General features: G+C 40.1%; 1 protein-coding gene across 10 annotated transcripts in view; it reads left to right on the top strand.

Annotated features, from left to right (window-relative positions):
• Positions 1 to 13,470, top strand: part of ppfia2 (PTPRF interacting protein alpha 2) — a 141,930-nt gene that overhangs the window by 88,304 nt on the left and 40,156 nt on the right. For all 10 annotated transcript variants that reach the window (XM_020613667.1, XM_020613669.1, XM_020613670.1 and 7 more), the window contains 4 exons: positions 4,117 to 4,218; positions 6,972 to 7,136; positions 7,765 to 7,839; positions 12,332 to 12,442. In XM_020613667.1, coding sequence (XP_020469323.1) covers positions 4,117 to 4,218; positions 6,972 to 7,136; positions 7,765 to 7,839; positions 12,332 to 12,442 — 453 coding nt within the window. The remainder of the gene's footprint in view (positions 1 to 4,116; positions 4,219 to 6,971; positions 7,137 to 7,764; positions 7,840 to 12,331; positions 12,443 to 13,470) is intronic.

Raw genomic sequence — 13,470 nt, forward strand, 5'->3', positions numbered from 1 at the left:
TGGTGTTGATCACTGTTATTTGTCTCTATGTTGTCAATGTTTAATGGTTGACTGTTATATTTATTATATTGTTACGTTTACCAGGTGTATGAAAAGTACTTCGGTCAACTAAAGTTGGCCAAAGTACGTTTTAAGTGCTACAGTATATAAAGGTTGAGTTTCTTTTCATTCACATTTCATTTCATATATACATGTAAAAAAATTGTTCAACATTGTGGTAAAGATTCTTTTTGTTTTCTTTCTGGGAACTAGAGGCGAAAACGGATGCAGCTCTTTTAAGTGTGGAGATGGAGGCAGGAGGCAGTTAGCTTAGTATGAAAACCATAAAACATCTCTTTATTGCAGGCTCCAAAGCCACAAATAGTCGTTTTATTTTGTTTGTGTACAGAACAACCGAGGTACATTTGGTTTTGTCTGCTTTAGAGGTGCTGATGAGCAGATTTATTTTTTTTTTTGTAGCTAGCTGTTTCCCCTGCTTTCACACTACACTACCCAACTCCAGGCTCTAGCTTCTTACTTAACACACAGACTGATAATGCTATTTTCAACTAAGACTTGGAAAGCAAAGCAAATAAGACAGCAAGACTATTTCCCAGTATTGGCAAACTAATTGTTTAACATAAACATGGTTTGCTAGAATCCCAGCTACTTCTTTTGTACCTTTTCTGTTGACTTTGCAAAAAGGTGTTACATTTTTTTAACTAGTTACTTTCTTAGAGCTTTATCTTGTCTTGTTTGGTCCCTGCCTGAACATGCCCTTTGATTATTTTAAAGATATTACACAGCCTCTGTCTGCGTGCGTGCTACGTTTGGCTGAGACTAGCTGACAGAACAAGGAGAAGTTAATTAAAGTGGGTGTTAAGTTTAGTGTGGGGACATCAGTTACAAAAAGAGCTGACACACTAAGTGCCACAGATATCTTTTTATATATAGAAATTATGGAACTGAAGTCTAATGACATTGTTAGTTTGTAACAGAATCTTAGTGGATGTTCTGGAAACCACCATATGTGGGCGACTGTGGTTCAGTGGGTAGAGCAGTCGTCTCCCAGCCGGAGGGTTGGAGGTTGGAATCTCGGTGCCTGCAGTCCACATGTCGAAGTGTCCTTGGGCAAGACACTGAACCCCCAAGTTGCCCGCGGTGGTTGGAGCCATCGCTTGAGTTAGCGCTGCAGCTGGCTGCCTCGGTTCTGTACCGGAAACCAATTCCTTGTGTGTAACATACTTGGCCAATAAAGGTGATTATCATTATCCTGTTGTTTCAGTGACACCCACATCCCAGGTCCTGACAGTTTGGCCTTTAGGTAAAGGTAGACTTTGAACATTTCCTCACCCAACCATAAGAGAAACGGCTGTGCCTGGTTTAAAGAACAGCAACTGTTGCTGAGGATGTTGAAACTTAGCAACCGGGACACAAGCAGGGGGTTGTTAGGTTTCACAAGCATTGGAGTAAATGGTGCAATTTGCAGCTTTTTCATGACAGAAGGTGACTGAGATTAGTTACATTCACCTGGGAGGGAGGTTTATGAGCTCTAAGTTTCTTTGGGCCTGTCTGACCGCACACTGTCCTAAGTTTAGAAAATGCAGAGAGGCAAGAAGTACAGTTCTGTAACGACATACGAGCTTAATTTACAGATTGTTCCCAAGATAATTTAAGATTGAATGAAAGTGTGATGATCACAGTGGGGAGTATGGATCATCTGAAAAGCAGAATAATAACAGGATACAGCACATATAGCGAAGAATAATTCTATTGTGAATGTAGATATGAAATAATAATACACTGAAAATATAGCAATCTGTTCAATTTTGCAGTGGGAATCATTACAAGTTCTGATAATCTTAAAAAAAAATTAGAAATCCATCTTATAGTCTTTCTTTTGTTGTGTTGGTCCATTACACAGCAGGTCACATCTCTGTACAGATGACTTGGTTACCATGCCAACAACGTTTCCCCCTCGCCTCTGGTAGCTATGGTAACAGTTGGGTCTTAACAGTTGACCTGGTCATCCTCTGTAGATCAGCTAATTGTTAACTCAGCAGGCCCTTACATGTGATACATCCGTTTCTCCTGATGCATGTTGGGACCATAGACCTAAAATCTAGTCTTTGTTTTGTGAGAATTTGAAAAAGTTGATTTACTTTTGTGATCAGAGTACGAGTCAGTAGTAATTTGGGGATTTTTATGGTGCATGGGTGCGTCATTGTGCAGAGGCTTTGTTGCACTGAGGTCTGTAAGGATTTGTGGCACTATGTAGCTATGAGACACAATATTGCCACAATCCCTGGAGTTTGTCTGTAACTCTGAGTTATTGTGCTTGTCTTCTGAAGGGCAGATGGTGTACAGAGTCTGAATTACAATGTGTGCCCAGACAGATCACTGGGTGTTTTCAACTGACAGCTTATGAAAATTGATTCATTATTATATTTTTATTTGATGTTTAGCTCACTGTAGGAGACTATAAATAAAATAATAATAGGGTTGTAAGTAACAGTTATTCATGCATTTTTTTATTATGACTTGCTTTTTCATGTTTTCTTTCAGTAAATTGGGCAACTTTGGATCTAAAATAACTGTGTGTATATATAATAATAATAATAATAATAATTTTATATATATATATAACTTTTATTCACAAACTAGCAGTCCAAGAGCAGCAAAACCACTATAAACTGAACCCACTGCAGGCGATTGTATGTGTAATCTCCTGCAATACTCTGTATACTGCACTGCATAAGTTTTTCTTTTTAGGATCTGAAATCAAATACTGAGCATGCTGGTTGTTATGGAACATCAACCAGCTCAACATTCAAAGAGGTGTATTTTTTATCTTTTGTCAGTGTCCATCTGCAGAAAAATAAACTGTGACCTGCAGAAAGTGACGCTCCTGGTCTGGAAGAAGAGAACGAGGCATTGTAATGTCTGGCTGGTATATTCCAATGTTGTGCTCATGTTGACCAAGCGTGAGTTGGTTTGCTTGGTATTTCACTCTTTGTGATAAGCCCTTTGTACTTTGCAACAGAGATGATGTCTCTTTAGCATCGTATGTGCTCAGCCTGATCTCTAAAGTGCATTAACCATAATGCTGGTTTGAATTTAACTGCAAAAACTTCAGAGTTGCTCCTGAAACAGCAGTTCTTCTCTTCCTCTTCTTCTTCCTTAATGCTGCTGGTGGTGCCATTGTCCATAAATGAAATGTTAGCCTACTAGTTAGTTACCTCCTCTTTTCTCCATCTTCAGTCTAATCTTCCAGTTGCAGTTTATGCCTCTGAAAAATATTTGTATTTCTAGAACTGCAACCTGCCGTTGTGAAGCGGCCTCTACACCTGCTGCTCCGTCACTCACACAGTCTGTCTCCTCAGCTGTTGCTCATAGTGCCGTGCTCAGTCCATAGTACTACTGCACATTGATTACAGTACGAAGCCCAGTCTGCTGTCCTGCTTTGTGATGTCATCCAGTAGTGTAGGTGTAAATGCACTCCACCAGGCACTGTGCCCACATTGCTCTATAGAGCCAGTACTCAATCTCTTCCCGTTATTGGACAATGGATTGAATCTTTGTTTCCAAACATAACAACATGATTAACCTGTTCTACATACAGTATAATGCATTTATTAAAGAAATTAAGTCATTACCAGCATCACTACCTTAACACATGAGAATAAGATATAATATCTGATGCTAAGGGGCTGTAATATGTGGCAAGAGATTACAGTATGGAATTGCTCAGGATAATGTTTGAGTTCAGTTAGAACTGAGTAGTGCTGACATTTCTTTTCAGCTGGCAGACATATACTGTATACTGTACTTAACAGATTTTTGAAACCTTGAAATAGTGCTGTCAGCCTAAAAATCAACTGTCAGTTGTGCTTTAGTTCTTACAAATAACTTGAAAGTGGAGACTGTTATCATGTGAGGCCTTACACTGTAACTGACAGGAGATTTAAATGATTTAATTGTGTTTGTAACATTTTCATCATCCATTGGTTACAGCCAGCCAACATCTAACATGCCCTGTAGCTTTACGTTGTATCACTGTACCGTTCACCATGCACACTCTGCACAGTCCTCTGTGATGTTGACCCATCCTTTGCCTTTCTTGTCATTGTTGTTCAGGAGTTTGCCGCGTTGACCAAGGAGCTGAATGCCTGCAGGGAGCAGCTGCTGGAGAAGGAGGAGGAGATCTCTGAGCTCAAAGCTGAGAGAAACAACACCAGGGTGAGGGCAACTGCCACATGCATCTTAAAACCGAAGCTGTTTATACTGCCACCAGTTGATGGGTCACAGTCTAACCAACAGTCATGATATTTTGGGCAAAGAGAGACAGTCACTGTTGTTGTTTTGACCTTTTCAACCAGAAATGTAACTGATGAAGGAGCTTGTTTCTTTCATATCTGACCTCCTTAAATGTGCATTCCACTTTTTTCTCTAAAGCTTCAAGAGTTACCCCAAATTTTTATGTCAGCTCCAACAAAACAAAAGACACCTGCACACTGGGATTGACAGCATCCTGGCAAAGCTTAAGCTATCTGGTAGGTTTGATTTTAAGTCTGCAGAAGCGCTGAAGCAATCACGCACGGTGTCTGTTCCCAATGCCCAGACATACCTCATTAGCTCGCCACGTTCTGCCTGAACATTTTTCCACTTCATATGGATGGTTGCTCAACAGTAAAACTAAGTCCAAATGGCACAGATACCCTGCAGTGTTCAGCTCAAAGTATTTGGAAACACACAACTAAAGGTATTAGCAGATCAGTTCAGTTTTGTAGGGCTGAAGTCCTACAAAAAACAACTTTTTAAAGCAGTCATCACACTCTGCTGTTGACAGATAAGACACTGTTTTCCACGCCAGTGCTGATTACATGTGGATTTACAGTCTTGCACTTCTCTTTTTTTTAGCACAACAGTAACTGAGAATGAAGGAAAACAGGGAGATGAGGTGCAAAAAACAGGGCCAGACAAAAGTCATTTTCACTCTCTCAAGTTATTATCACCTCAAATTCTCCAATGGGCAATTACCAAGCAAACTTTAATTAAGCTTGGGTTTGTCGCTGGTAGGGTTTTACAGTTCATAATTAAATCTTCGAAGGCGTGTGCAGGCAGTCAATGGACTGAGGAGTGAATCACAGATGTGATGCTGCTGGAAAGACATGTTAACTTTATTGGTTACTTGGGATAAGCACTACAATCCGACGGATGGTGCAGAGACATAAGACAGAAAAAGGGGAGCAGCAGGTAAAGGATGTAAACATGTACTAAACAGGTGGATGCTGTGGATGTTGTCTGTTCTTATTCTGAAGCTCAAACTTGGAATAAACCTTTGTTTCCTGATTGATTCAACTGTTGAGTGTGCAGCATGTCTGCATGTAGACATGATGGCTGCTGATGAGGCTCTGAGAGACAGTTGTATCAGGCAGAGAAGAGAAGAGACAACATTCAGTCTGCTCTCGGCTACACTGGAGGTCTGCACAGGGTCTTGTTTCAAACCAGGACTCATGCTCCTGCAGGCTTTCCCACTGTTACCACCCACCCCTGCAGAGATTCTGATCACTTCCCCTAGGTAAAATGTTTTCTGTTGATGATTTGTCTTCCGCATCCTGCAGGGAAAAAATAATAATGCATGTGAAGTTTGCTTGAGGCATTGAGAACAAAAATATTATTATTCTCTCCATGTTACTATTAAAGCAAGATACAGCAGATGCAAACCAGATGCTGGACACTCAGACTTTACAATATTGATCATGGATTTGATTTTAGTTTACATTTTTGGGGTTGTATTGTATATAGAGGAATATTAACAGAATGTTTGGTTAAACAGCCACTCGTACTGTCATATGACATTTTGTTTTTATAAATTCTGCAAATATATCCCCAGCAGTTTTGTTTCATTAGTTTGCTTTACTTTCTCTTCAGGTTACTTATTGTAGCATTGTTTTGTTTTTGTTTTTTAGACAGAGTCAGAAAAATATCCCTGCTTCCATTCACATCCTGGTAGTTTAATTTTAGTTAGTTTATTTTTTACCTTCTTTTCCTGAAGTCAGCCCTTGAGCTCCGCATCACTTCTGTCTTTGCCTTGACATGTGACCTGCTCTACCAGTCCAGATTAGCATCACCCCGTCACTGCACTGCTGGAAGGATTGCAGTCACTTGTGCACATATTTATGAAACTATCTTGAGTTATTCATGCATTTACAGAAGATGTTACATACACTTTAGCTACACCTAGCTAAAGCTAATGCAGTCTCTTATAAGCCTAGCTCCCTTCATGAAGGGGATAACCTTCAGTTTCTGTTCGAGAGGTGTTGATTCAACTGGGTGCTCAATTTGTGGGGCACATTATAACTTTCACAGTTGTAGGTTTCATTGCTGGTTATTGTATTAGATTGCATAGTGACTTTGGTAACATTATTAATGAGAATGATGATAGTGATTTTAATTGAATATGATCATACATGACCAAAATACCAAAACACATCTGTAGAACCTCTATCATCTATTTATTTTTATTATTATTATTATTTATTTATTTTCCTCCATTGACTATATTTCATCCTCCATTGTATATATTTCAGCAAGTGTTGGAAGAGCAAACAAGCTTGGTGCATATTCAGGGCCATGCTTTTCTTGTCAGTGAGAAGCCCTAAGAAGAATTGATCCTTTACCATAATTATTTAAATGTATCTGATTCTTCGAATCTCGTTTATACGGTAGCATCTTAAATTGTTGAGATGTCTTTGGGGTCTTCCAGGACTTGTCAAAACGCTTAATGTGAAAAATAAAGAATAAGAAATTTATGTGGATTAAAAAGGTGAGTTTTGTTTGTGCTTGATTTGTATTCTTACTTTGGATTCTTGCACATTATGCCCGTGCTTGATCACCAGCTGCCTGAGTTATCCCAGTAGGCAGAATATTTGTACTTGTCTCAATGATGATGATGCCGTAGCAGTGATTTCTCCTGTGTGTCTCTTCAGCTACTGCTGGAACATCTGGAGTGCCTGGTGTCCAGACACGAGCGGTCACTTCGTATGACAGTGGTCAAGCGGCAGGCTCAGTCTCCCTCAGGAGTCTCTAGTGAAGTTGAGGTCCTCAAAGCACTCAAATCCTTGTTTGAACACCATAAAGCCCTCGATGAGAAGGTAAATTGGTGTCAGTTAAAGTCAAGGTGTCTGGCTAAGCAGCATGTACAGTTACGGTAGTTCAGGAATCTGTCTTTCTCTGTTTTAGGTGGTTTATATTAGCAAAAAACAAAAATGTATACTTCTAGTATCAAGTGTACACACTGAAATCAGACTTTTGTCCCTGAACATCATATATTGCCATGTAATTCTCCACATAATGTTGAGGTAGCTCATCGGCTCATACTGGGAGGTCACATTCTTCCACTGATCCCCTCTAATTTTATTAAGCATTCAAGAGAAAAATATTATGTGCATAATTTAGTATCCTAATATGTGTAATTAATGTGTATATAGAATCATTCATACAGTGACATCATTTTTATTAAAGTGTAAATACATATATTATTATGTTATTATACTAATGGATAGAGCAGCTACTGTAAAAGGTTGTCATGAGGTTATGGGAGGAAAGGAGCACTGCAATTTCTGCTGCAGGGTTTTTCCCCACATAACTTAAGTAAAACAGTAGGAAATGTTTTCTGATAGGCCCTTTGCTATGAATCCATCTGAGAGTCAGTTGAGAAACTTGCACATATTAAGGACACCACATACAGTATGAGACTTGTTTGGCTGTTTTGGTTTCCAGGTACGAGAAAGGCTCCGGGTGTCACTGGAGAGGGTGTCTGCCTTGGAGGAGGAGCTCACGGCAGCCAATCAGGAGGTAAGGGCTGCCACAGCTGTTCTGTTCAGTGTTATTTATACTGTAATATATTAAACTTTGTGCATATGGACTGAGTCGGATCTCAGCGTCTCACAGATGATTTTCATAACAAAATATAAGAAGTTTAGTGAGGACGTTTGATGATAGAAACACCTGATGGTAATAATACACACAGCGATTAGTGCAAGTAACATTAGTGCTGAAAGTAATTACTACTACTGTAGTAACACAAATGACTGAAAAATAGAAACAGATTTTGCTCGTACACTGAGACAGTTTAAAAGTGCTTTAATTTAATTCAGTTCAAGTTCGTTCATGCATGTAGGAGCAACTGTGTGTGTAGATTGACAGATTCACACAACAGGAAGGAGAAAAAAAACAACCAGGAAATACAGACAATATACCCCTTGATAAAACAGCAACATTAAAACACAGTATAGTACAGAGAGTTTTGTAGAGAAACACGTTCCAATACACAGAATAAATGTCCTGAGATATGTATGTTATTAATGTGGACCTATGTCTAATATGTATGTTGTTTCTTGAATTACCAACTCAAACACTCAGAAACAGTCCGATCACCTCTGCAGGCTTCTCATCTTTACAGTGAATAACAGTGTGCACACGAGTGATTGAAGCATAACGCTGACAGAAGAGGGGCCAGTTTTTCTACGGTGGCCTAATGCCTTCTCCACCTCCTGACTCCGGCCGGCAGCAGCGCCAGAGCATCTCTCGCACTGCAGATGGTCGTGTTTCAGCTGAGAAAACCCCTCAGGCTGGCACTTCACAGCCTGTCAGACATGCCAGCCTGACACTCAGGCCTAGAATAAATGTTGGTAAGGAGAGGAAAAGAAGAAGAAGTGAAAAGCAGAGGAGGGAAGAATCGGGAGGTGTGTGGACCAGGTGGAAGGACAGACAGACAGCGAGATGTGTCTGGAGAGGAGAGAGGAGGAAATACAAAAAGAGCACAGAGAGGCAGAAGACAGAAATAGAGATGGCAGGTGGGAACCAGAGGCAGATTGTGTGTGGAGGTGTGTGTATTAATGAGCATGCGGGGGTGCCATTGGTCAAAGCACATTTGACAAGATGTGGAGACAAGAAGGTGAACGAGAGAAGCACACAGAGAGCGAGGCTTAGCAGACAACTGCAACGATGTGTTTGGCTGGTAAATACAGTCGCAAGAAAAAGTAATTCAATTTCCTGCTTTTCTGCATAAATTGGTCATGAAGTGTGAGTCACAAATATCAACAAACTAAATATTTCTAAGCTGATAAAGCACAAACAGTCATGATCTTTCATGTCTTTATTGAGCTTCCCCATTAAACAGAGAGTGAAGAAAAGGAAGGTGACAGGCCACTGGTTCAAAAGCTGTCTCGTTTTTCTTTTACAGCTTTTGGATAATGTCTCCTTTTTAACTGAACTCTAAAGCCCAACTCAGTAGAGGATGCAGCACTTTGAACATTTCTCTCACATTGCACAGCCAAGGGTAGGAAGACCGTAGAGTATATCTGCAGCGCCATCTCTCATGAATGCTTAACTCTACACTTGTCACTGAGGCTGACAGATGAGTGACTGGTGGTGGAAGAGACAGTTAACCTGGCTTTGCCAAATAGAAATGCCCACACCAGAGGCTCCAAGGAAGCAGGCAGCACCACGAGCCAGTGAACATATAACTGATTTGGGACGGAGGTCTGGTGTGAGCCCCTTCTCCCTGCAGTGGTTCAGACAACACAGTCGCACCTGATGAAATCAGTGGCCTTTAGCCTCACACAGTCACGTGTGATTGAGTGACCACACATTGATTACTACTGGTGATACAGACTGTGTTGAAACCTATCTGAGAATAAATTGTTGGGCACAGTCGATATTAATCAACACTGACACATTGTTAAGAGTCATCTTAAAAGTGGCAGGGTTAGGTCCCTGACTTGTATCTTAGTCCCACCCACGTAAGATTCAAGAAAAACATGACGAGATAGGACTTGAGGAAACAATGAGATGTCTTTACCTTCAGTCCTTCATCTAAAGCATCCAGTCACCAACTCATTACCAATGAAGGGGCATGTCAGTTCATAAAAAACTTCCATGAAGGATGGTATCATGTGTCCTTGGTCATGGCTCCTCCAGCAGCCTCCTTGCTCCTCAGAGCCGATATAAGAAACATAGAATGCCCTAGAAACATAGGATGTACATAGAATGTGATCTTATGAGACTTGAGATGTACCCATATTGCTTTGTTATTCTCCCTGTTCTAACCTTGCCATCTTTGCCAAAGAAATCCCAAAGTATCACAGGTAAAATGAAACACACAAATTTTAACCCGAATACAACAATGTTGTTGTTTTTTTTTTTTGTTTGGCTTTTTGGTGATTTTTTGTGTCCATGCATTTCCTCCAAAGTATGTGATTGATTGCAATTTAAGCACATTGCACTAGAGCGTCAGCTTTCACCTTGATAACATCAATCTTTTATACTTTAAGACCCCCCCCCCCTTTCCATTCCCTTCACTCCTCCTCACATTTCTCTGATCTCTCCTTTACCACGCTGCCTCACAGTCCTCAGTCCAACACAGAAGCGCCAAAAAAACCATTAAGGAAATCAGGATGCTGTGTTGTTAAAAGCCCCATCTCATGCTTCTTGTCCCTCGCCTTCTTTTCTGTCAGATCTCTGCCTTTGATGAAAGGTAGATCAGCAACATCAAAAAGAAATAATAGGTGCTCTGTTCATTTAGCATCTGGCAGATTTCTCCGTTCTGTAGCTTCAGAGCTGGAGATGCATCTGTACTGGTTTTTGTCAGAAGTGGTGTTAGTGTTTGGTCTCTGAGCTGAAGAATTTACAGACAATCTCAAATAATGGTATAGAAATATAAGTATGCCCTCAGTAAAAATAATGAACACAGACGGTGTGCAGCAGCAACAGACGTTACCAAGCCATTACTAGCAAAGATTGCAGGCTGCAGAGTTAAAATCCAAGCCACTGTAGATGGGGAGTAATTGCCTGTTACAGTCCCCACTTTAAGGAAATCTTGATGTTGGTGAGGAGAAGTAAGGAATTTAGTTTAGACCTAATCATATCAAAGTCAACTGCAAATTAGTTTTGTAAATCAAGTGTTTGTGATTATCAGGTTGGGAGAAATGCAATTTTCTTGCATCAGTGGGAGATTTTCAGGCACCACAATTTATTTGTTCTGAACAAAGATGACCTTCCAATAACTGTATCATCAACTGCTCGTGTGTCAAACTGTATGAATACTATTATGAATGTATAGGGTTGTGATGCATCTAATAACACATATCAAGGCTGCATGGAAATCAGATCTGAGACCTGAGTGATTCAGAGATTAAAGTATCTCTAATACCCAGAGTAGACCTAGCATGATGCAGCCTTATTGAGGAAGGAGGAGAAACATCCTGGCAGGGCTCAGTGGACACGTCCTATGAATATTTTCTTATTCATACAATTACTCTTACTTTTATTATTTTCATCTATAAAAATAACATCGCACATTGTAACGAGTTGATTGTTGAGGTCTGCAAATATTAAAACATGATAAAGACAAAACAGACAAGGCAGCAACCATAAACCCACAGGTTAGTGACCGAGAACAAATGCCTAATTTACTTACTGGCTTTGTGGTTCAGTTTCACCTACCTCTGTTCTGGTGCAGACACACACACAGTTTTCCTGTGCAGCATGGGAGTATAACCAGTGTTTTGGGTGCATTCACTTTCCATTGTCCCTTTAAGTAAAGTGGCAAAACTGTTCTGTTAACAACCCATCGAATTGTCTGGTTTCTACTGTTACAGTATCTTAACCCAGTATTTGCCATTGTTGAAAAAAATGTTTCCAAGTTCCTAGATGTCAGCACTTTGTCAGTACAGTATTTTCTAAAGGTACACTGAAGTCACCACTTTTACAGTATAAGGCGTTTCACAAGAGGTTGAGACCATTTTGGTAGGTCTCCTAAGGGGTTTCTTGTTATGGAAAGTACCCAAGGTACCACAGAGTCTCAGGGGCTTCGCAATGTTTGTGAGGGACAAGTAGCATCCGAGTACACTGTCTGCTGTTCTCATTGCTGTCATGAGGAGAGTGATAATTACAAAATGTCTGTCAAGGCAAGAACCTAATTATTAGTGTTTTTGACAGTTGCCTAAGGTGGTAAAACAAGCCATGAGGGCTGCAGATCAAGATGATTCTCGTGACTGTATCAGTACTCACAGCCTTCCAGCTTCATGCTGGTTGAAGCCATATTTCATATATTCCTACAGAGAGGGACGTCGTGTAATTTAGTAACTCAGGTCTGCAGTTATTGTTGTTGTTTGTGCTAATGATTAAACATTGAGGCGTCAGCAGGTTAGGCTAATATTGTAAGGCCACACCTAAGAAAAAGCAGTGATACTGTACATATTAAACTATGCTTTTATTCCCATACAAGTATCGCGATGTTGTGTCTTAATTCATTTGTAACCTTTTGGCTTTATTGTTCCTGCAGATTGTGGCCTTACGGGAGCAGAATGCTCACATCCATAGGAAAGTGGCATCAGGAGAGGGAGGAGAGGACATACTGGAGGGCAGTGAGGCTCAACAGAAGGTCCATGGCAAGGTGAGCATCCTTGATCACATGGGTGAAACGGGTTTTTAAAGTTTTAGTTAAACTTTTTAAAGGTTACTAAAGTGGATACTGTACAGTACCTGGCAAGCATTTGGCATATTTTGACATGGAGGAGTCAGTGAATCTGCTGGGTGGAAAACTGGCAAAATGTATCATGGTGTGGCTCAGACTGAACAGAGCTAGTAATAAATATACATTTAGGTCCTGATTTCTCCAATATTCAGTTATACATTCTCTAGATTTTCCATTTTAAAACAGTCTGATATACCACAGTTCATCCTGTGATGAAATGTGCCTATTTAAAAACAAATTAATACATTTAAAAAAATGAATAAAGCTGGTGGGGTACTAAAAATGATTTAGTAAGATTTGTTTAAACTAGAATAAAAATCTGACCAGTGCAACACGGTATCAGCTGTTTAAAAAGACTTTTTTGTTGTTGGGTTTTCAGAATCAGCGGCTGTTATCTATCTGTTATCTCATAGCAGTTCATTAATGTTATAATTCAGTCATTACAATATAAACAACCAACCAACAGAGGCTGAATACAGATGTCTCTCTGATTATTAATTTAAAGACAAAGGTGTAACAGCGTTCATATTTACCAGAATGCATATGACACAAACTAATTGCTGGTTTACGTCGGGAACATCAGAGCTGCAAGAGCAACTTCAAAGCCCTAAGCAGACCCTGGAAATGTTTTTTTATGTGCAGACAGGAGCATCTACAGCTAGCAGAGCATACCTGGGTGGAGGGCTGGGGGGATGGGAGTAAAAAGAATGTTTTTTGTTTTTTTTTATGTGTTTATGGTTGCAGAATAAATTACATGTGCATATACAAAATGTGGTAACCTTGCACTAACCTTGTGGTGAGGTGTAGTTATTCAGAATCGTCACAGTCACGAAGTTGACATAAAATCGGCAGCGTCTGCCTTCAAGCGGCAATGACAGTCCTGATCGACTGAAGGCAGTTTTTCTTAGAAGCACAGTCCTTTCCACCTGATTCAAAACATATGCCTA

Source organism: Monopterus albus, unplaced genomic scaffold (assembly GCF_001952655.1).
Source record: "Monopterus albus unplaced genomic scaffold, M_albus_1.0 scaffold136.1, whole genome shotgun sequence".
In the NCBI taxonomy this organism is placed as follows: Eukaryota; Metazoa; Chordata; class Actinopteri; order Synbranchiformes; family Synbranchidae; genus Monopterus; species Monopterus albus.